The sequence below is a fragment of the Meleagris gallopavo genome, chromosome 1 (genome assembly GCF_905368555.1).
Source record: "Meleagris gallopavo chromosome 1, MGAL_WU_HG_1.1, whole genome shotgun sequence".
NCBI classification, from domain to species: Eukaryota; Metazoa; Chordata; class Aves; order Galliformes; family Phasianidae; genus Meleagris; species Meleagris gallopavo.
The window spans coordinates 96,614,573-96,639,187 of NC_139404.1; the positions used below are offsets into that span (position 1 = coordinate 96,614,573).

The 24,615-nt window shown below is 38.2% G+C and overlaps 1 protein-coding gene and 1 long non-coding RNA gene across 3 annotated transcripts in view; one reads left to right on the top strand and one right to left on the bottom strand.

The window, feature by feature from the left end:
* Positions 1-24,615, bottom strand: part of SAMSN1 (SAM domain, SH3 domain and nuclear localization signals 1) — a 154,365-nt gene that overhangs the window by 41,423 nt on the left and 88,327 nt on the right. Inside the window, exons 6-11 of one of the 2 annotated variants that reach the window (XM_085241259.1) lie at positions 22,415-22,452; positions 21,661-21,747; positions 17,586-17,653; positions 14,985-15,053; positions 9,084-9,207; positions 7,658-8,034 (exon numbers count right to left, since the gene is read on the bottom strand). In XM_085241259.1, coding sequence (XP_085097385.1) covers positions 7,658-8,034; positions 9,084-9,207; positions 14,985-15,053; positions 17,586-17,653; positions 21,661-21,747; positions 22,415-22,452 — 763 coding nt within the window. The remainder of the gene's footprint in view (positions 1-7,657; positions 8,035-9,083; positions 9,208-14,984; positions 15,054-17,585; positions 17,654-21,660; positions 21,748-22,414; positions 22,453-24,615) is intronic. The other variant, XM_085241268.1, reaches the window with a different exon arrangement.
* LOC146545528 (uncharacterized) lies at positions 8,182-10,968 on the top strand. The gene is made up of 2 exons (XR_014887666.1): positions 8,182-9,233; positions 10,693-10,968. It is a non-coding gene; the product is annotated as an uncharacterized LOC146545528 (long non-coding RNA).

The window sequence follows — 24,615 nt, forward strand, 5'->3', positions numbered from 1 at the left end:
TCAAAGCTGGATGAAAAGCCAGTATTCAAATTCCATTTTCAGTTTCTAAAAAGATGTTTGAAATTATGCAAAAAATGCCCTGTTTTTGGACAGTGTCAGAACAGAAGAATTTCTCCACTTGGACTCAAAAATAGATAGGTCACTCCAGAAGTAATGCCTCTTATTTATTTCCACAGAAACAACAGCAGATACAAAGAGTACAATAACGCTATTTCTTAAAACAAATTCTCAGCTACAAAACACTATTTTTGCAACACAGTCATCACTGTTAGCTATGCATTTTCATCAGCAATGAACAAAAGCCTGCATGCCACACTTTCAAAGAGCTGTACCAGTGGAAGTAACCCACTGTCACTGTCACCACTGCTGAAATGTACCACACTTTGCATCACTGTGCTCATACCACTAGTTAGTCTCCAGAAATATTCAGCAAGCATTGATGAATATCAGTGGGTGCCACTTTTTCACATGGAGGAATTCAGTGAAACACCTTTGCTTCATACATACTTCCATGTCAGACACCATTTTTTCAGACTGCCCCTCAACTGCCACCTGTCACATGGCAACAAAATATAATGGAATATTGATGGGAAGGTTCAGCCTCTACTGCCATATCACCAACATCTGCCTCTGATGTCATGGGCTGACATAATAAAATAGGAGGCATTACTTTTGAAGCAGCCCTGTACTTTTATTCTAATAACGCAGCAGCCCTAGAAATCTTAATGTCTTTCTGGCATTGAAAATCCTTGCTAGTCCATTTATGCGCTGCTGAGAACTGGTATCATGCAACATAACCAACACTTCTATGTGAGGGAGACAAAATCCGAGCCAATTTCCTCTAATTTATAAAAAGCTTATTTCACAAATAACCTTTAGCAGAGTACTTTAAAGTATAAAAAGGTGTCTTACCAAAGAGAATAACTAGCCTAATCAACACTCACAAAACAAGACAGGAAACATGATAATCTCCTGAGCCAATTTAGTAGTTCCAGAAAATTAATGTTCCTTAAATAGTTCCAGAAAATTAATGTTCCTTAAATGGAGTCATTTACATTAGTTGGGGAAGTAGACAAAGAATATGAGACATTTTTATATGCACCTACCACCTATGTATTCTTGTAAATTAAGGCAAATAAGGATCCTTGAGTCATCCTAGGTTGTGGCTTCCTTAGTCCTACATTCAGTCAAATCCCTACCAAGTTTGTCAAGAATAAGGTATACTGAACTAATGAAGACTTAATATTTTGACTACAGAAGGGGAGTTTTTCACCGATTTAGTAAGCACAAAATTGGGCCGAAATTTAAGTTTCAAAAGTGAATCTACGCAGAAGTAAAACTTCATTATGCTGTGTAAGGAGATAAATTGTGCTTAAAAAGTTCCAGTATTGGGTAGATCTGAAGGCACATGATGGCTTCATTGGTCACAAGGTTCCTGCCAACATCAGGAACTAATGCATTATCACAGCATAGGAACAAAATACAGCCTATAGCAGCTGATTTTCAATAGGAACACTACTCAAGCAGAGTAACGTATACTTTGTTTTGCTGTGTATGACATATGGGAAGAAGGGACAACTTTTAATGTTTTTTAATATTAAAAAAGAAGAAAAATACCATTTATAAAATATTGGACTGAATGAAGATAGTGATCTGCAAGACGGATAATATTATCATAGCATAGGTATATGAAGCAGCAGACAGGCAGTACATCTAATTTTCTCTTGGTATGCAAAAGTGCATCATTTTGGCAATTCTAAAGGATGCTAACAGGAAGTCATCCTTTCATCAGACAGTTGGTTATCAAAAAATGCACTTAGCTTAATTATATTTTGACTCTTAATCATGTTTCATGAAGCAGGTACCATTTCTTTTTCCTATTATGAATTCATATGCAATTTACAAAGAATAAATATCTGAAATGCACAATTTTCCCAGCACTTTTAACAATTACATTTCCTTTCATACTTTATGCACAACAGCAATCAAAAATAACCTTTCATTTCTCTCTCCAGCTATAGCTCTGCATTACATAACAGCTACATTGAAAGCAACACCATGAAATCAGCTGAGGTGAAGTGAAATGCTCTTCTGCAGCTATCTGAAACAATATTAAAGACGCTGTGGTATTTTAAAGTACCTTTGCTGTAAATAAATTCACTTAATTCTCATTTAGCCATATATATTCTAGCAAGTACTACCTATCAAAACATACAGAACAGCCCAGCAATATTAAGGAGAAGCTTGAAATTGTTAAGCTTTTTAGTAGTCGGGTACATATACTTCTGAGATTAACAGAAAATGTGGCATAATTCCCTACATAGCTATGAAAATTTCAGTAAGGTATTAAAAATATAAAGTAGGACAACAGTTACCATAGTGAAGTAGCATCAAATTTTTCATGTTTTTAAAACCTGCTCTGAGAGTGCATATTCAAAGTCATTGCAGAGAAAGACACTACTAATTTCTAAATTTTTCATGCTGCTATGTAAGAAGGTGGCTAGAATCATTTTGGGAAGCAGAATGGCAGCAGCAGGCATACCATACCAGCGCAGCTCAGTGATGCAACTATAGCTAGGCTGGAAGAGTGAATATTGAGTGATGCCATCCCAAACTCCCCTCCTCCATGTACAAAGCCTGAGGGATGAGTCCTCACTTTAAGAGGTGATTTTCACTCTGTATATTGTACTAAAGCAATCCATATGATATTTAACAACTTGGTATAACATTTTCTTAAATAAAGCTCCCGATGATAGGAGATGTAGTAAGATTCCATAGATGCTGGAAATGAGAGATCTACAGACATTAGGAAAGACTGCAGACATGAGGAAAAATAAGAGCTCTCAACTTCATTAGTATTCATGTCTTTTCAGGTAAGTTAATATTTTGCTTAATATGTCTAAGAAAAGTAAACAGTGAAATTTCAGGCATGGATCTTGACTTTCCTCCAATTTTAAAATCAGTGCCACTCCAAGTTCACAAACATTTGCCTTTAACAGACACATATAAATATACCTCAATCCCCATCCTCCTCACAGGGCTTAAAATTCAAAATAACCTTTAACAGAGCTATGGAACAGGGTTTGAATCAGGAAATATTGAGTGCCTTTGAATTTAACCACGTGCTAGATTTAGATGTAGCAATATTCTCTTTTGTCTATCAGCTCAGAGAACACCAAGGGGTTTCTAGCTATCTCTCGGCCCTGTAAGAGAGGTGCAAAGTAAAAAAAGGTAAAAGGCTGAGCTGTGGTACACCGATGGGGACATCATAGTAGCATTTGAACTTAGGTCAAAAAAGAAACAGGAAACCTGATGGGGGCTTACAAGTGAAGATATGATAGAGAAGCAGCTGGAGACAGTTTCATTTCTTAGAAAACCAGTCCTGTATTCTTTCAGGTCTCAGCCACAGCTTACCAGCTGAACACCCATCATGGTCCTGACTGCTTTCAGCAGCTGTTTGCTTCTTTTCAGGGCAAAGACTTTGAGCCTCAACAAAGGTACAAGTGAACTGGACTTTCATAACACCAGCAGAACAAGGAATTCGTAATAGGTGAGGATCTGGCTTCCTATTCCACCACTGAAATAGAACAAGAGCTGCAGATTTGAAAAATACCACTTATTAGTGGTACTGAAATAACTAGAAAAACTGGAATTGTTTAAAACTGGTGTCTCAGAAATGCAATTTTATGTATTCCAGGCATTCTTATGGTGTTATGTTTGCACCAAATAGTGATTCCACATATAACTGAGAAAACTTTGCTAAGATCTGTATGGACCTCTCAACAGAAAGACATAAATGAAAGCAATACGATCAGAAAACAGTGAAACTTCTTCAGAAAACTGAGCACACACACACACACAAAAAAAAAGCACATTAAAAACAGTAGTGTTCTAGTGCACAGGAAAGACTGTTGCCTGGAATGAAGAAGAAATCCCTCAGCCATTCTCTGAGCAGAACGGGTCAAATGCAGGTTTCAGTTTCGAAAACATTTTGCTGGAGAAGAGCACTTTTTGTCCCTGGTCATTACTGGCTGTCCATACATTCATATCCTTCCTCCCTACTCCACTAACCTAGAAAATAATGATCCCTAGAACACAAGAGATCCAACAACCTGCTTAGGCCTCTAGGCATTACACAGCACCTCTTGGAGAGCCATGATGATCAGGAGCAGCAGTCATGGCACAGAGTGCAAGATGTGAGCAATCATATCAAGCAAGCAAAGCTGTGAGAAGGAATCAGGAATCAGGGCCTATTAAGTAGACCATGTTTGGAGAAGTTTGTATGTCAGTAAATAGAGCTGAGGAGAAGAGTGTTTCTTCAACAAAGAAATTAGTGTCAGAATGTACGTGTCTACTAAGGGTAATGCTGAGAAATGGTTTGTCCGGAAAGCAAGCAAGTCAGATCAGAAAAGCAAAAAGCCACGTAGTCACTGAAATAGAAAATAGAAAAGCAATAATTACAAGGCTATTTCTCTCTCCAGTACACTCTGGTAATATAAAACAATCTTCAGCATAGCAATTTCTTTATCTAGGACAAATTGCTTCTTTTTTGCTTTTTTCAGTATTTTCTTAAATATATTCATCTACATTCCACAGAAGAACTATTTACAAATTACTTTTTATACCTAAAATAGCAGTGATGTCTTTAGCACAATTTTGACCAGTCCCCAATTATATTGTAAACACCTGAACAATCCAGGAAAAAAATGACCTATGTCTAATCTAACTTTTCAGAGAGCTGCTAATGGTGGCACTGTGGCTATAAAATGGTAGCATAGCATATTTGGTTCATTATTTAATTAAGGGCCAGAAATACAGACTCCTAAAATGTTTTCATGTGGGCAGGATGGGTGAGACAGGACCTAACACAGGCATTTAATGTGTGCTCTGAAGGAAGACTAGCTGGAGGAGTTTGGTGAGTGTTGTAGCTGACAGTGCAGGCCTGTTCTCACAGTTCTTGCTTAGGCGACCAGTGTGGATGACCTCTGCCAGCCTTTTGCTGATTTAGGTGAAACAAACGTTGGCAATATAGAATGCCATAAGGAAGGCTGTGTAAAGAGCAAGGGAGTAAGAAAGGAAAGAAGTCTGAGGAAAAAACTAGGAGAAGGGAATTAAGATCATTCATTAAGTTTTCTCCAAATAGCAGTTTCTCTCTAAGAGATCCAGGTCCTTTTTTCTTATGACTGTGGGAGAGCATTAATGATTTACTATGTATACATCAAGCTTTATAAATCCTAGGCTCCATTAGATTTGTACGGGTTGACAGGATGAGTCGAGATAGTACGCATCCAACCTAGAGATCTATTTCTGCCCTAAATAAATCAGCCACAGTTTGCTAAAAGAATAGGCAAATCTTGAACCTTAGTCTTACATATTCCAGTGTTGCCAATTTTCCTTAAGTTAGGATGTAATTATTAGCATTTCAGTATTACCTCAGACTATCTACTCTGTATCATGCTACAGACAATAGAGCAGTAGCCAAGCCAAGATCAGCCAGGAAAATGAAATGTTGCTTTACTTTTAGAATCAGAAAGAGTATTATGCAAAATATTGGGTTTACTCTAGTAAGTAAATCAACATCAGAAAGAACATCTGCATCATCCTTTGTGCCTAATCCTCTCATAGCAAAACCATCAGTGCTGGCTTTTTTGATTCTTAAAAAGCAAAACTGAAAATCCAGTCTTCATAATCTTCAATTGAGCCAGTTGGTAGAATGCAAATGCAAAGAATAAGATGTCTTGCCTGTAATCTAAATCTGAAGAGACTAAGCCCAGAGAGTTTTACATTAAAGTCAGGAAACAAACTGTCCATCAGGAAAGCAGATGGCAAAATAAACAATAATGCAGAAAAAAAAAAAAAAGCACTAAAGCTCTTGCTGGCACTTAATAGTAACATGGGTAGGATAAATCTCAACAATGTAGAGAATGTTAACAGACTGTTTGCAGCAAAATGAAATAGAATTATTTGAATCAACATTTACGCTCTCATAAATCTGACCCACACATCAATACTATTAGCATTTTGCAGTGGGGCTTCATTCAGTCTTAGCTTGAGATGCTGAGTTTCTTTCACTAGGATAAAGCATATGATGGAGCCCAGCGTTCCTCACACAACCTGGTTTCTATAGGGAATCCTGCTTACTTGTAGATGGGGACTCACACAGCACAACAGTCTTTCGTGCACAGCTTCCATCCTATTTCTACCAAAACTCTGCCCCAAAAGTCTGTTTACAGGGCTCTCCCTGAGAGTCTGCACTGCTGAGGCTATCTGGGATTTCACTACAGCACCTTCATTATCTTTTTTTGGGGAACAATTTTCTTTCTGTCCTAATTACAGAATCATCAATCAATGCTTTGGCTTTTCTGTTTTCTATGCCAAATCCCAGGAAAATCTTCCATGCTACATTTTGCTCTACAAATCCCATATATCAGGTACTGCTTTTTGTTGTGCAGGCTACAGCATCATTTAAAAAAAGCTAAATGACTACTTCAGTATATTCAAGAATATGGTTGCTATATTGACCTACTTCACTGCAGCAACGATGTATGTGTGTGTACCTTTCCTAATGATATAAAAGCACACATTAAAGACAGTGCTGTTTTCAGCATATACCAGAAACTGATTCAGATCAGGCTCTGGTTACTCAGGTCTCTATTTGCACACACAGCTTGCAGGTGCCTGCAGCTATCTTGCCTCCTGTGATTTAGATTCACATTCCTGAGAGCTGGTGTTATTGCAGAGCGTGAACCATCTCTGTCCCTGGAGCACAGCATGAGGGAATGAATGAAAAGGCAAAGGAGTCTGCTGTTTGCTTTTTCCCTGATAGTTTTCAGTCAGTTGATCACTTTCCACGTGTTTACCATCACTTTGTGCAATGCCAGAAGACCTGCTGTTTCCAGTATTGAGGGGCAGAAAAACCTCACAGCAGTGTCCATTGTTTATATATCTCTCCAACTAAAGTTTATGTTTGGTTTTTTCCTAGTTTTAAATTGCACTTAAAAACAAAACAAAACAACAACAACAACAACAACAACAAGAACAACAAAAAACAGTAGTTGAAACAGAAAAGCCTCTTCTAGATGGCTGTTCAGAAAGACTGTTTTAGAACAAGATCGAACTCTGCTCCCCTGCATCCATCCCTAAGAACTTGTTGCCACAAAGGTAATTGCAAAAACAGGTTTCACCAGCTGACCTGATCCAAGAAGACAGATACATCAATACTTCTTCAGCCTCTGACCTTTCTCCAAATAACTCTAGTGTCCCTTACTAGAATTGCAGTGACCTCTAGGGGCCTGATCCAACACCGCTTGTTTCATTGACCCTTACTGACTTCAGTTTACCCCAGACTTTCAAAAAGTTTTCCAAGCCTGGATGAGTATTTAACGTACAGCTGAAAAAGCCAGTGTGTCTGATGAGAAACAAAATGATCTAAAGCTGGTTCAATGCTGCCAATGCCTGCACGGTTGAAAATGAACGACCTCAGGATAAGGAACCCCTGGTATTACTCTGACTGACGTGTCCATTCACCTGAAATCCAGATCTGATTTACTGCATTCCAGAACTATATGTAAAATGACAGCATCTTTTAATGGTGAACCAGAGCAAAAAGCTTCTAATTTTTACCCATTTCAGTACAAAAAGAACCACTTCCACTTACCCAGGAGTACTGCAGATCCATATCAGTTAAGGAATTTGTAAGATGTGGCTGATGAGAAGCACAAGTACATTTTTCCCATTCTTCTATTTTTGAAATCAAGAAATCACAAGGACAGAGCTGGTTATCAGGAAATGGCTTCCAGTCACTCCACAAATGAAATTCAGTTTCTGAATGGATTGAAATCATTCCTAAGTTACTAAATTTGGAAGTATACGATCGGCCCAAAGATGCAGAAATAAACTCTGCCCTAGTCTCAGTCTCTTCTTTTCTCCTCACATTGTCTTTCCAGGCTTTCTTTTCCTGAGGTTTTGCCAGTTTCATGCAAGAAGTTAGTGCCTCTTCATCCTCTTCTGAAAGATAAGTATCTTCTAATGTATCTTTAAAAATACAAATACTTCTGTTATGATATATTGCAAAACCTACAGAAAATAGCGTAATACTTTTCTTAAATATTGTCTTTTGCATTCTATGTAATGAAATAGCCAAAGACTCCATTAAAAAAAAACATATAATAACTACAAAGACAAAAAGACATCTGAGCCAACAGCAAGATTTATTCTCCTCTTGGCTTATTTGTGTTCCCTCAAAATCCTGGAAATTTTTACTGTTTTTGCAATGAATACAAAAATTTACTAAGTCAATGTCATATTATTGCAATAATTGCGGAGAGTATATGCTTAGTTTAAATACTGGAAAGGTTCAGAAAGTTTTTCTACATAATTAGTCTCCTACCCCTTCCTGTTATGTATGTTTGAATTACAAAGTAGTTGCTGAAATCTATCCCACATCTAAATTTCTTCACAGTGATTTGATTGGAGTAGTAATTAATCAGATCACTAAAAGTCATTTGCTGGGATTTGTTTAAAAAATATCTCTATACCAAATGCATGCAAGGTTAAATAAATGTTGGCAAAATAAATTTGGATTAAGAGCTGCTGCACAGTCAGATCAGTAATTTATAGGAGGAGACCCAACATCATACCTTAGGCATCATACCTTAGGCAATCAGGTATGATGAGAGACTGACTGATGCAGCAGACCTTCTTGCACTCCCAGCTGCTACTGACTCATGGATGAACACTGACTGTTAACTTTGCTTTTGTAAGCTTTGCCTTCCTGATATGAAATGAGATGCAAAACCAAGAACTCGTTTTAGAAACACTGTCCTTAGCACGGAGGCCCCACTGTTTAGCTGAAATTCCCACTTGCAAGATATACTGTTACAAAACTCAAGCCAACATGACAGGAAACAGGTTTTCACACTATGAGGATGTCACCACAAAGTGCTATCACAGTAACATCTCAGCTGGGGTTTGAAAATCGTGGGTGGTGAATGACAGATCAGGAGAGGATTGTTCATAGTTATGTTCAATACAGTGACATTTGGCACATATTGGAAAGAATGCTGATCTGATGTTTTACTTACTAAGGGGGATCAAAACATGTTTGACATCCTCCAAGCTTTGTGTATTGGCTTTTTTGGTTCGGACCAATTTCTGCAATCGTTTTAATGTTCCCATGGACTCTGCTTTATCATTTGGTTCTGCACCCTGCCAAAAAAACAAAGATGTTAAAAGTAAGTATTAAAAATTCACAGAAAAAAGTACCAATTACCTCAGTCTTTCTTCATACGATTGGTGCTCCAGACTTTTGATTATCTCTGTGGCCCTCCTCTAGACCTGTTCCAACAACTCCACATCTTTCTTGTGCTGGGAGCTACAGGCTGGAGGCAGCACTCCAGATTTTGTCTTAGAAGAACAACGTATAAGGGACAATAACCTCCTTCTCTCTGCTGGTCACTCCTCTTTTGAAGGAACCCAGGTTACCACTGGCCTTCCAGGCTGCAAAGGCACACTGCTGGCTCATGCCCAGCTTTTTTGTCCACTAGAACCCCCATAACCTTCTCCACACAGCTGTTCTCAATGAGTTCTTCTCCCAGTTTGTATACATATCTGAGATTTCCCTGATCCAAGGAGAGCACCTTGCACTTGGCCTTTCAAACATCATTAGGTTCTTGTTGGCCCACATTTCAAGCCTGTCCAGGTCCCTCTGGATGCTGTCCCTTTTTTCTTTTGTATCTCAGCTTATAGTTGCTGAGTGCGCACCCAATTCCACTGTCCGGGTCACTGATAAAGATGTTAAAGAGCACCTGTCCACAGATGGACTCCTGTGGGACACACTTGTGACCAGACTCCACCTGGACATAGAGCCATTGACTGCAACCCTCTGGCTGCAATAATCCCACCGTCTCGAAATACTCAAGTTCTCTTCCAATCTGATTGTGAACTTCTCTTTAAGAGAGACATGTCATACAGCAAATAACTTATCTTCCACAGTCATGTGCTGTATTTCACATAGGATATCTGATTTTCATTAGAGACAAGGAAAAGTAAGTATACTAGAAGTGCGTAAAAACAGTTCAGCAATGACTATTTTATGGAAAAATAATGGCTGCTGTGTATATTCATCTATTTACATCAATAATTAATTTGGCCTTTTTAATGTATCTTTACTGATATTATGAGTGATTAAGTGCTAGCGCTGATGTTACGGTAGGAATGCAGAAACCTTTAGTGCACTCTCCCCAACAATTAGGTCACACATCATAGCTCCTTTCTGCTTTCTCATAGACATAATCTTTTGAGACAGAGTCATCAGGGAGGCTTGCCAGTACAGTCTAATGTAGATTGGGTAGGCTACTTAGGGGTGAATCTTGAGAGACTGAACTTCTCTGCTTTCATTTATTAAAGGTTTGTTTAAATGGGTTAAAGGTTTTTTTGCAAAGCCTTAGCAAGAAGCACTTCTAATTCACATTTACAAGTTACATCCATCCAGTGATAAGGGAGAGTAGAGTGTGTATGTTACTTTCATGTGAAGAAAAGACACAGTTCATTTGACAGATAACTGCTTAACTTGAAGTTGCCAAAGAGCTAGATATTTTTTTATGAAGATGTGAGGTTCTATAAGCAGAAAGAGAAGTCCAGGAAAAAGGCAAAGGCATTTTCATGTGTATTTACTCAGTTTCATGTCACTAGGTGTGAGAATACAAGAAAAACTGTTCAGAGCAGAAGCTGTGGAGCAAGATAAACTGCATGAGAACCAAGGACACCTCTAGAAGAAAAAAGAACATCTCACAGCTCTGATTGGATAAGCTCCTGCATGAACAGTTGAAGAGTGTTTTGTAGAATGCTCTGTTGACATGTAAAGGTGGATGGGAAAGTTGTAGGGGTGGATGGGAAAGCTAGAAAAAGAAAACTTGTGAAGATATATAAGTGATGTGAGAACTTGTAATAAACAATTTGGATCGTTCACATCTGAGTCTGTGCTTCAGACGCTGCAACTAGACAATTGCATTAAAACTATGAATTAACCCATCTCTAGACTCAACTTCAGCTGATTCCATTATGGCTGTTACAAATTAATATGGTTTCATGGACTAACATAGAGCTATGCTGACCTCCTTCCTAAGGACAGGACCTTACAATTCACAAATACACAAACAGTATGTAATGCAGGAGGTCCCATCATGGACAGCACTTGAGTTTATACTCCCTTGTTCTTAGTGGCACATTACATTCCTTTAAGAGTAGCAGAAGGGGTATGATCAAGGGAACAGGGGCTTTACTGAGCTTGCTGACCACAGGTCTTGTGAGCAGTAAAAGAAGATAAGAGAGTCCAGAGAGGCAGGTGTAGGCTTGCAGCTCAGCAGAGGTATGGTGGCTGCTGTAAGAAGTGGTGAACATAGCTGGCATGACTGGAGACAAGACTTTTCCAGAAGTGGAACAGATAGCCTTCAGGCTGTCCTGGATACTGAGACTCACTGACAGAGACAGAATTTTATGTAAATACTTTTTGGTATTTGCAGTGTCTTTCGCAAGTTCACAGAATCATAGAATAGCTTGGGTTGGAAGGTACCCCAAGAATCAGCAAGTTCCAACCCCCCTGCCACAGGCAGAGTTGTCAGCTGCTAGATCAAGTACTAGACCAGGCTGCTCAGGGCCCCCTCCAACCTAGCCTTAAATACCTCCACAGACGGGGCATCCACAACCTCACTGGGCAACTTGTTCCAGCTTCTCACTACTCTTTCAGCAAACAACTTCCCCCTGACATCTAATCTAAATCTCCCTTCTTTTAGTTTAAAACCATAGCCCCTCGTCCTATCTTCCCTTGAAAAAAGTTGATTTCCCTCATGTTTATAAACTTCTTTTAAATACTGGAAGGCAGCAATGAGGTTTTCCCACAGCTTTCTCTTTCCCAGGCTGAACAAGCCCAGTTCCTTCAGCCTATCTTCATAGGAGAGGTGCTCCAGCCCTTATATAATCTTTGTGGTCCTCTGGATCCTCTGCAAAAGTTCCACATCTTTCCTGTGTTAGGGCCCCAGACCTACATGCAGTGCTCTAGCTGGGATCTCATGAGGGAAGAGTAGAGGGAGACAGTCACCTCCTCTGCACTGCTGGCCATCCCTCTTCTGATGAAACCCAGGATACCACCTGCCTTTGGGGCTGCAATAGCACACTGATGGCTCATATTAAGTTTTTCATCAACAAGAACCCTTTAGTCCTTCTCAGCAGGGGTAGTCTCAAGGAGTTCTTCACCCAGTTTGTATACATAACTGGGATTTCCCTGATCCAAGGAGAGCACCTTGCACTTGGCCTTTCCAAACATCATTAGATTCTTGTTGGCCCTCTTTACAAGCCTGCCCAGGTCCCTCTGGACACTATCCCTTCTTTCTATCGTATCTCAGCTTATTGTCACCAGCAAATTTGCTGAGGGTACACCCAGTCCCTGGGCATCAGGTCTTCAGAATGAACTGTTTTACTGGTCTGATACTTATATTTCCCAGTGCTAGTTAATAGACAAAAACTGGTTCCTTCAATTTTTTTGCCATTTGAAGAATTAATTATTTCACAGACCAATAAGATCTAGTGTCTTTGAGTTTCTGTCTTCTGTCTTCTTAAGGATCTTGTAGGATAAGGACTAGGCAGATCCACCTTAAAGCTTTTGTCAGCTTACAGTCCTTTTACAACTTCTATCTGAATATTCATCATCAACTGTGGGCCAAATCCAAACATCCTTAGATTAGTCATGACTTGTTCAAAGCCCCTTCTCCCATCCTCCAAATTCAGGAGAACAGGACTGCAGTTTTAGTTTATTTGAAGACAGAAATTGAGGTGTAATTTTTCAGTCTCCTACTGTGAGATGTCTTTGCAAAATGAATCACAATGGGTTTAAAATGCTAATATGGCTCAGATAGATAAGAATTCTCACAGAAATAATCATTTGTTCACTTATAAGTAATGATACAAAAGCAACACAATGACTTGAGTTATGATCTAGGATTTCCATCATGGAGACATGAAGATAAACAAATGATAATCTATTCAGATAATTTTATTAATGGCAAACTCTAATCCTCTTTACTTTAAGAGCATTCACTGTTAGTTAGTCTTATGTACTTAAATACAGCAACTCCCCTTTTTACAGAGAAAATATAATCTCATACAGTACCACTGATGGGACAATTTTTAAATTGAAAGCAGTTTATTTTGCTTTACCTAAGTATCAAAATCCAGAATTTTAGCTGCCTACTCATATGGTAAATTAAGTAAAACACTATTTTGTGTAGATAGACTACCAGGTGAACTGATCATCCTTGTTCTCATTGTTTTGGTGTGTTGTCTTGACTCAGTCAGACTTTTTGAAAACATGCATGAAAGTGAGAAAAACTTGAATTTTATTCTGTGATTTCAAGCAATTTTCTTCTCTCTGTCTGTGTTATCTGGAAGCTAGCATCTTTGGCTGCTACTCTATAGAATATAACAGAAGGAAGAAATTGTTACTGACCGGACAAGTAATTTGTTTGACTAATTTGGAGTATGCTACTTTCCAGTACCTTCTTTCTCTATAGGAAGCAAATGATATTTAGCAATACTGGGGGGATAGTGAAACCTAGTTCACAGAGCAATAAGACTACTCGCAAAAACTGTTAATTTCAAACATGTTTAAAGAACTTCTAACTTTCTTTTTCCTTCATGTTTTAGGGTCAGAGTAGGGTACCTGCTTTAGGAGGGGTTGGATTTGATAATCTCTTAAGGTCCCTCTCAACCCGTGCAATTCTGTGATTCTGTGATTACAACACAATTTGTGGTGTAAGCAAAGGATTCTTTCATGAACAAGAATATTCTTTATTTCCACGCTTAAGGGATTTCAGTCATGAAAAATGGTGTCACATCATGAATAAAAAAATAAATTGCCTAAGAAAATAAATAACAGGCTGCATTTTAGTTGAAAATAATTTGCATGAAGTGTACATGAACAGTTATGGTCAAAAGTGTACATTTTAAAATGTCCTTATAAAATTGGATTGCAGACAGAAATAGCTAAATTGTGTCTGACAAACAGTTTGTAGTTTGTCCTAATGCTTTCTAAATACCTCAGAAATCTTTGTTCACTGAGATGCTATGAGGATTAACCTGGTGACAGAAATACAGCAATTTGAAAGCTTAATGAAAAAGACTGTTGGCCTGACTCCAGCTATCTCAGTCCTGTTGAGCACCCCTTTTCCTGGGTTAACTGCATTAATTTCAATAAAAGTACTTGCACAGCACGTCACTTCTCAGTGTAAAGAATTTAGTCATGGCAGAGCCAAGTCTCTGTGATTTTCCCTGAACTGGTTTATCTCTCCTAAAGAACTGCAATGATTTAATCATGAATAGTTATGCATTCATATTCACAGTATAGTATAATAGCAAGAAGAGAAAAATCACTATGTGTTTATCACATCTGTGGTATTACTGTTACAGTACCACAGAAATTTTTCAAAAGTATCAGTAATATCCCTGCTGCATATAATGAATATTAAAATAGTACACTGGAATAGAGAACATTCTGCTCTATTTATACAAAGGGTCAGCTCTGTAAAAGGCACTGATTTTGGATAAACTTTATGTTAAAAAATGTCAGTAAAGCCACAGTCAGCCAGTATATAGACAAGTACTGTGGAAACTTCTTTCATATGCTCCTGGCCATAGATATCAGCCTGACCTTTAAATATCCCCATTATTTCGGTCTGGTTTTCTGTCTGCTCAAAAATGATTTCAGAGTCAAACTAACAGGCTAAAAGTTTAGATAGATTTTCCCTTGGGAAATCACAGAGCAATTATAATTTGTTCTATAAAAGATAAAGAAACATAATGATTAAAAGCATGGATATTTCAACTTTTGGGAAAGCAACATGCAGTAAAGGAAACCATTTTAAAACAGCATGTTCTTCATGTGGCTGCCAGCCACTGTTGAAATAAAGTGAACAATATTCATGGCAACTCACCATTTCACCATTACTTGCCACTCGTGGATTGTAAACTCGTGGTGGAATCCATTGCTCGTAATTTATCACCTAGATGGTAAGAAAAGTTAAAAAAAAATCCAATGTAAATAAGATGAATAGGTATAAATTACCTATGTTACTATCATGTCATTAAATGAAGGTTGAAAGCTCAGCAGTCTTTCAACCAAACACTGTGTGCGTACAAACGTGATGGCTGATAGACACCAGCTGACACACACTGAAATCAGTTTGAAACCAAGCTGTCTTCATTTCATCAGCTGCCTGGGATGCCCTATAAGCATCACAGTGCTTGCATTATACCATGGGATGCTTGGATTGCATTCTACATCCTGTCTCTTTTTTCTATGAGCAGGAAAGCCCCATAAGTCTTTCTTCAGCATCAATTCCTCCGCTGAGGAGCAAATGTCACTGATGCAGTTCTAAAAAGAACCTCATTCAGTTTGTCTAATTTTGCCTCTGATGCTGAGCCCCAGGGATGTGAGTTTGATTTGAATTAACAAAGCAGAGAAAATGGGAGGATCTTCAGAACTAAGCAAAGACAAGACTATATACTCTTTCATCATCTGCTCATAATCCATTTCTTGGTCAGAATGTCCTCATGACAGGAACATCAGGAGAATACTTTCCCTAGGGCACTGGTGCAGTCCCTGGTGGGTAAGCCTGACAGTGCTTATAGCTTATCAGTGAAAGTAATGAATGCTAGCCTTTTTTTCTTCATGAATATGAATGACACTTTGAAGGCTGAATGCAACCTAAGAATTTACGTGAGAAATGAGGCATGAAACATTTTTGAAAATGTATTAGCCCAAAGACTGCATTACTTCATATTTTATGTCCTTCTCAATATGCTACAAAGGGTTTGAGCCATCAAGGGGGCCCTGCTAGACTTGAACAAACAAGAGCAAAGACAAGAAAAATAAATGCAAAAGGTACAGTTATTTTCTTATGGTAAAGCTCAATTATTACAGTGTTGTTCTTGTTGTGTCTGTCAACCTGTGCTTCTGCTCCAGGCCTCTTTTTGCTAGTGCTTTAAGATGGAATGGAATGGAACAGAATGGAATGAGCACCTACTTAGGAAATGGATGGGGAATCTCAGTTTTCCTGAAGCACTTATAGAAGCTTGATTTTCTGGGAGAGAGAGTGCTAAAATACTCATTTCTTTAATAGCTCTTTCTTGTAAACGTGGCTCTTTTATGTCTCATAGAATCACAGATGCACTTGGGATGGCTGAGACAGGAAGTTACTTCTGGGGAACTTCTAGTCGGAACAGGTCTGCTAGCCCAGGTCTGTGTCCTGGCAAGTTTGAATCATTTCCAATCATTTCCAATGATGGACATTCCACAGATTATATGAGCAACCTCTTCCAGCGTTTGCTCATCTTTGTAGCAAAAAAAAAAAAAAAAAAAAAACTTTCTTTACGTTAGAAGGAATTTTCTGTATCTATATTCCAGTTTGTTCCTATTGCCTCTTGTACTGTTCTTGGGCATCCCTGACAGGAGTCTGACTCTTTTCTTTACTCTCCCAGAAGGTATTTATACACTTGGGTCAGATCTCCCTGATCCTTCTCTGCTGCAGGCAGAACTTGAGGTCTCTCAATTTCTCTATGTATGACAGATACTCCAGTTTCTCAATCATTTTTGTGGCCCTTCACAGGATTTACTTCAGTATTTCCTTGTATTGGCCCTTGGACTGGAGGGCCAATAATTGGACCCAACACTCACAGGTGGTGGGTCAGCTCACCAATGCTGAGTACAGGGCAAAGATCACCCTCTTCAATCTGCTAGCAGTGCTCTGCTTAAGGCAGCCCAGGAGGTTGTTGACCTTCTTTGCTCCAAGGACACATTTCTGGCTCATGGTCAAGTTGGTGTACACCAGGAATCACTGGTTCTTTTCTGTAAAGCTGCTTTCCAGTCAGTTACCCCTGAACCTGTACTGGGAGAAGGTGTCATCCATCCCCAGGTTCAGTACTTTCACTTGCATTTATTGAACTTGATGAGGTTCTTTTTGGCCCATTTCTCAGAACTGTTGAAGTCCATTTGAAGGGCAATGTAACCCCATCACTTTCTTTTCTGGCTCTCTGCTGCTCACTTCTCACCAGCTGATGTGTTGTTAACTACTTTTATATTACAATTATTATGCAAACCCAGGGGTCAGAACTCTTTAATTGCTCATAGTAGTGGCCTAATTAATGTAATATTCAGAAGGGGAGACACAGTATACATTTATATAAATTAAGATAGTGTTAGATATACATGTGCCAACATGGATCACACAAAACTAATACAAACACTTACTTGTTTGTAAGTAAGGTCTTGCTTGTTACAATTCAAGCACATCAATTTAACAGAAATGTGTTTGTTCAAGAAGACAGGAAGTTTTTTAAGTAATAAAACCTATTTGTTCTGCATAATGAAAATAGTGCACAGCTCAGATAGCCAAGTTCTTTTAAACTTGGCTTCTGAAATACATACAGGTATACTGACCATGAAGTGCATGCTTCGCAAATTCATATAGAATGGAAGCAAGAAATATGCTTTTTGTTTGAATGAAATTTTAGAAGCTGAAGACTAGTTCTTTTACCTGGCATGTTGTTTCTTCTATCTTCTTTCCTTGCAGCAAATGTATCCCATCACCAACAATATTATCTTCTATGAATAATGAAAAAAGCAACAAAAGACATGCTTTCAAATGTCCTGTTTTCAGGTTTTTTTTCTGACGAACATCATTTGAATTGCACTTGATAGTTTGAGCTGACTCTCTGAAGTTAACGCTGTATCATGTAAACATGCGTTTTTATCTCAAACTAATTTGCAGTAAGACTACAGAGCAAACTGACAAGATGATGTACATAAATATAATTCATTCATGCTTACTTCTTCATCTGAACTTAGTCCTCAGTTTACTAATGCAGAATCCCACCAAGCACTTCCTCGAGTATTTCAGTGCAGAAGCATGTGAAATATTTATATAAAAATTTGAAGTTACTAGACGAAAATGGTCATTACAGTTGAGATATGTTTAATTTCAATCTTTGAAATAGTTGGATGAGCATGAAATTAATGCTTTGTTTGGGAAGAATGTTTACTTTCATTACAACAATGCACAATAATTAGTCACATGACTTTAAAAGTCTACATTTTAATAAGACTATTTTGAAAGATCTACTCTCACTTCCATTTTTAAGTCAAGGCAAAGCATCCACCATCACCTAGTGAGTGACCCTAGTGATTACATTCGATCAACACAGATATCACCCTGATTATGATTTTCTAATCACAGAATTAAGTGCTACCTTGGCTTTCCAAAATTAATAGAAAATAATCTTAACTTGGTCTTATTTTTGCCGCTGAGGAATGCCTTGCAACATTGATAATAATTCTTGAAAAGCGATGGCTAACTTAACATATAGATTTACAAATGTTAACTGTAGGCAGGCAAGACCAATTGCATTATTTTCTCTCTAATCAACAGAAAATTTAAAAACTGACTGAAATTCTTCAGCTATAATATGAAGGAAGACTTTTAACATAAGCATGCAACTTTATATTCAGAGAGGTAAGACCCCAGTCCTCAAAATGTCTATACTTATGTTGGAATTAAAAAAAACAGAAGGTGAATAAAGTTGGTCAAAAAAACTTGTAAACTCATGTCAGTGAAATAATCAAAGCATCACTGTACAGACAAGTTAATACCTATATTTTTATGTGATTTATAAAGAAAATTCTGAATCAAAGAAATACTTAGTATTGTTAATTTTCTTAAAAGACAATACTTTGTAAATAAAACCAAAAACATTCAGTGCTTCCGTAATTTTGCTACTTGGATATTGTAAGACTGAGTTAAAATCTGATCTGAGCATCAGGCATAAAAGAGCAAAATTCAGTTCATGCATTACTTCCACCCTCAAATCATAGGTCAGTTGCACAGGAAACCCCATTAAGCAATTTCCTTTATTTAGCATATGCATCAAAAGGAAGAAGGAAAATGAGTCACTTTTTTTTTTTTTTTTAAATTTGTTTTAGAGGTTTCTATAAGAGTTTAAATAAACTTAGAAGACAGTATCTTTCTCCTGCATACCTGATTGTTACAGCAATACCAACAACTTTCTCATAAGCATATTAGAGTCCAAAATCTAACATGACCAGATGTCTCAAGCACCTACAAATCTCCTTGAAGTCACTGAAGGCCAGGTGTCTGATAACCCACCCATTTATTTGAATGCAGAGCTAGTTAGACTTCCAGAGGCACTGCAACTCATGTCAAGCAGTGCTTATGCAGTCAGATTAACATAACTGGGAAGTTTCTAGTCACTTTACTGTGGAGGGAATTAGGAGCAGGGGAGAGTCATGTCCACTATTTCTGCAAGGTGTCCGTCCTTTTCTGTTCGTCTCAGGAATGCATTTGCATGGAAGCTCAATGACTATGACTCTCATAGTCAACTTTTTCAACAATGTCATTTTCAGGCTGGCAAATCTGGTTCTGATGATTTGGATTTGGGCTTGTAAGTGAAGATAGGTATTCCCACTATTCTGTCTGTGAGATATATATGGTCTCATTGTACTATTATAAGTAAAACTGAATTTTTAGAGATTTTGCACACAGCCACACTAAGGACCTAATGCAAAGGCTACCAGAGTCATTGGATGTCTTTTCATTGATCAGGTTTGGATCAGGCCCATGAATATAATTCTGAAGTAAGCAGAGGATTCTACGCTGGCCACCACACACGGCCTATTGCATCTAACAGAAAATCATATTATGCAATAGATCTGCAGACCTTGAAGGATTATCTCTCTTAAGAGAAGGTTTTAATCAATAGTGACAAATTATCTTGATCAATAGTGAAACACTTTAAATCTCCTTGTAATGGTTTTCACCACTGTGTGAAGGGGACTTCCCTTTTAATAATTTTACTGCAGAGGGGGAAAGGGAGATTTTTATTTAGCTGCCAGCTTTGCTTCCTGTTCCCTCTGGGCCCCTGCCCTTCAATTACAACACTTGTCAGCTTTTAAAATGTGCACTGCTTCTTTTGCATGCTTTGGATATTTAAAAGGGTAAAAAAAAAAAGTCTTGAGTAGGAAGGACTGGAGGAAGGTCAAAAAGTTCTCTTCTCTGATTCAACTTTTTTTCCACCTCCAAACTGACAATCTGTACAGTAGGTTGAAGAATAATTTTGAAATATTTTTTGTTACAAGTAAGACTTGTTCAGAAAGAAACTCTAATTTTTTTTTTTCAGTTATCATTAGAATCCTTTCCCTTTGAAGCCAGCGAGACTCCTTTTCTGCCCATTGGTTCATCACAAGGGCAGAGTTCCTCCTTAGCAGGGTCTATTGTGATAATGCAAGGAGAAATTATTTCAAACTAAAAGATGAGAGATTTGGTTTGGATATGAGAAAAAGTTTTTTATGACAAGGGTAGTGAAGCATTGGCACAAGTTGCCCAGAGAAGTGATGGATGCCTTATGCCTGGAGACATCCAAGTTCAGGTTGGATGGGGCTCCACGTCCACATTGGATGGGGCTCTGAGCAACCTGATCTATCTGTAGGTGTCCCTGTTCACTACAGGGGAGTTGGACTAGATGATGTTTAAGGGTCCCTTCCATCTGAATCGATTCTGTGATTCTCTGATTCTGTAAATTTTCTTGTCATCTTTTCATTCTGGCTCTGGTTTGTAGAAATCCAGCCTACTCATACACAAGCAAATGCAATAGCATTTACAATTTCAAATCCATTATTTTTCAAGCATTTAAGAATTCATCTTCAAGTGGTGAAGCAAATCCAGAGGGATACCTGGCACTTTGTCCTTTGCTATCTTTGGCATATCCTATTAACAGTAGAATCATTGAACAATGGATGATTTCTGGACCATTTTTACAAGAATTATTAGAAATAAAGGTACTTCTCCTCTTGCCACTGTGTTGGCTTAAGTAGAGAATGAAAGATACATCCAATTTTATCTCACATATCAAAGATTCTGTTTATGCTAATACAGATGTTGAACTTTGACTGCTTTAGCCTCATAAGGCAGCTGTATCGGGTCTACCTTGACTTTAGAAAGTACAAATACAAATTCAATTCCTGGAAGCAACATTAATCAGGTTGTCAAAACATTTTGATTTTTTTAAAGTCTAGTTTAAATAAACAAAGTGAATGCTCACATGTTATTTTTTCTAATTTAATGAATTTATACTCGTTAGTTCATAAATAGCATCACTAGCAAATTCCCATACACTAGCTGTAAGATTGTTTCAATTAAAGTTAGTTGAAACACACCTTAAAAAGCAAATTGGATAAGAGTAGCCTAGAAAATTTGTACCTACCACTTGGAGCAGCGTAAAGTACACAGGGAACCATAGGATCATATTACATTTGCCAAGTCCTGTACAACCCAAAAATGACAATTTACCATAGGGGAAGTCTTTTTTTGCACATGGACCACAGAGAGAATTATTCACATAACATGTTCTCAGCTTCCCAGTTTTAAAGTAAGCTTTATTTAAACTACTTTTTTCCCCCCTTTAGGACAAAGTAGATCTCAAAAGGATTTGACAAATTATTTAGTTTGATTATTCGTGAAAAATAAGAGATTTTCCTAGGTGCCCTTTAAAATACTTCGTGAAAAATGCAAAATCAGCTGAAATACATTTAGCAATTACCTTCAAGCTGACAGGGCCTTCTGATGTACGAATCATTCTCCGGCTTCCTGGAACCCTGCCAAAGTGTGCCATTCACATTTTTCCTGTCTAAAGTAAAAGCACAGACAGCAGTCACCTAAATTCATAGCAAACCTGTGAAATAACAGGAATGTCTATAAAAATAGAATAAGAATGCAAACCAAACAGGTTTGCAGAATACTGTAGAATCTCAAACATGGAAATAAGTAGATGATTTTGCAATATAGGAAATCTGACAGATGGATGGGCAGACTTCAAATTTTGTTGTCTTTTGTCCCTGTCTAGGACCTCATCTAACACTGTTAAAATCTGATCAGAATAATTTTTATCTTAACCTTGATTTTAATACCTTGCAGCCCAGAGAACATGTGTGCCTTTATTTGCTTCCAGGAATTGCACAGAAAAGACTGAATTTGATTCTACCAGAGTGATTTACATTTTTTTTATTTAAATGTTTAAAGAATCACTGAACATGCTAAGTATTTTCTTATGCTGTTCCATTATAGGTTCTTAAGTATAGGAACTAAACTGAAATTAAAATAGTTTTGGTTCCAGTATCTAACAACCAATGTATGTGTAGAAAGCAGAGTGGGGGGAGGAATATGTTGGTATCTTAGGTGTATTCTTCCTTTCCTTTGCATTTGCTCCAAGAGTTGTAAAGCAAATCAGACCCTTAATTAAATCTGGCTCTGTGAGATTAATAAGTATATAGTGAATGATTTAAATAGTTACTAACCAAATGCTTCATTTTCAGACAGAGACTTCTGGATGGATCTAAAAGAATTAAAAGAATTAACCATTAGCTAAAAGTCAGAATGACAAATGAAAGCACATTTAATCAAATATGGTTATTTTCAACCTAATTCTTCAATTCCCAGGGATTTGGCTGTGCAATTCATACTGGCTTCAATTGGAGTTAGTTGTCTTTCTTCATTTACCCAGTCATTACTTCCGCATGCCACAGAGGGCTCTGAAATCTTTTGAATTTTCACTTTGTAGAAGTATTTTATTCAAGTTTCTTTTTGTAACAGGGATCTCATGAATGAATCAGGGAGGCCATCAGAAGGAGAATAAGAGATACATTTCTTTAGACATGATATGAAATATCCTGCAACTTACAGAAATTACTACCATCTGAAGTTTGGTGACATGATAATAAATCAAAGCAAACAGCTACAGGAGAACATACAAAACCCACAGGCTATGCAGGGACATTTTATTGCTCCAATAAACCTTGAGCTCTTTGCATGTTTGCATCAAGATATAATGCTAACTCATGCTTCCATCTGCAGTGAGCGGTTCAAAGATCCTTACACAAAGAATACGTTAACAGAAGAAAAAAAATCTCAGAATGAACATTGATTTATCCTGTATATTAATTTGTTTCTCTTTACCCATTAAAAAACAAAAACGAAAAAAAAACAAAAAACAACCAACTTATAGTAATTTGTGAGCTAGAGGATGAATCTAGACGATTATACTACTTAAGTTTGGAGACTCTTCTATCTGTGACAATAAGCAGAAGGGAAAGAGCACAAAAAATGAGATCCCTCTCCCCTACTCAAGCAGGTGGTGAAGGGTTTTCTGAATGAGAGGATACAACTGAACTATTGTTTCATCTGTGAACACTAGTTCCTTTTGAAACTGCTTAGAATTTTTTTCATTTCCAGAGATTCACTATTATTTTACTGTTTATAAAAAGCATACTTCTGTTACTTCTGCTACTGATATTCATTTTTCTCTTCCTTGTTGCCCTGATGTAAGGAAGAGAATGATCATTTGCCTGCTATAAGTGAAGATCAGGTTCAAGACCATCTAAAGAATCTGAAGGTGCACAAGCTCATGGGACCCAATGAGATCCATCCCTGGGTTCTGAGGGAAGACGAAGTTGCCAAGCCATCACATTTGAAAAATCATGGCAGTCTAGTGACCCAGACTGTTTGGAAAAGGAGAAACATAACCCCCACTGTCAAGAAGGGAAAAAAAAGAAGATCCAGGAAACTACAGGCCAGTCAGTCTCACCTTTGTGCCTGGCATAGTCGTGGAGCAGATCTTCCTTAAGGTTCTACTAAGGCACATGGAAATTAAAGACAAGGTGATTGGTGGTAACCACGGTTTCACCAAGGGCAAATAATGTCTGACCAACCTGGTGGCCTTTTATGGTGGAGTTACAGTGTCAATGGATAAAGGAAGAGCAACTGATATAATCTACCTGGACATGTGCAAAGTGTTTGATACTGTCCCACATGACATTGTGGTCACCAAAGTGGAAAAAAAATGGATTTGATGGGTGGATTATCCTCTGGATAAGGAACTGGCTGGACGGTCGCACTCGGAGAATTGCAGTCAGTGGCTCAGTGTCCAAGTGGAAACCGGTGATGAGTGACGTTCCTCAAGGTATTGGGACTGGTGCTATTTAATATCGTTTTAAGCAACATGGACAGTGGGATCGAGTGCACTCTCAGCACGTTTGCAGATTACACCAAACTGAGTGATGCAGTTGACACATAAGAGGGAAAGGATGCCACCCAGAAGAACCTGGATAGTCTTGAGAGGTGGGCCTACCTCATGAAGCTCAACAAAGGCCAAGTGCAAGGTCCTGCATCTCAGTCAGGGCAATCTCAAGCACAGGTGCAGGCTGGGGAGAGAATGGCTTGAGAGCAGGCCTGAGGAGAAGGATTTAAGGGTACTGATGAAAGATTCAACATGAATGGGCAATGTGTGCTTGCAGCCCAGAAAGCCAACCGTATCCTGGGTTGCATCAAGAGAATTGTCACCAGCAGGTTGAGGGAGGTGATTCTGCCCCTCTTGTGAGACCCCACCTGGAGTACTGCATCCAGTTCTGGAGCCCTAAACACAAATAGGACATGTAGTTGTTAGAACAGGTCCAGAGAAGGGCCACAAAGACGAGCAGAGGGTTAGAGAAACTCCCCTATG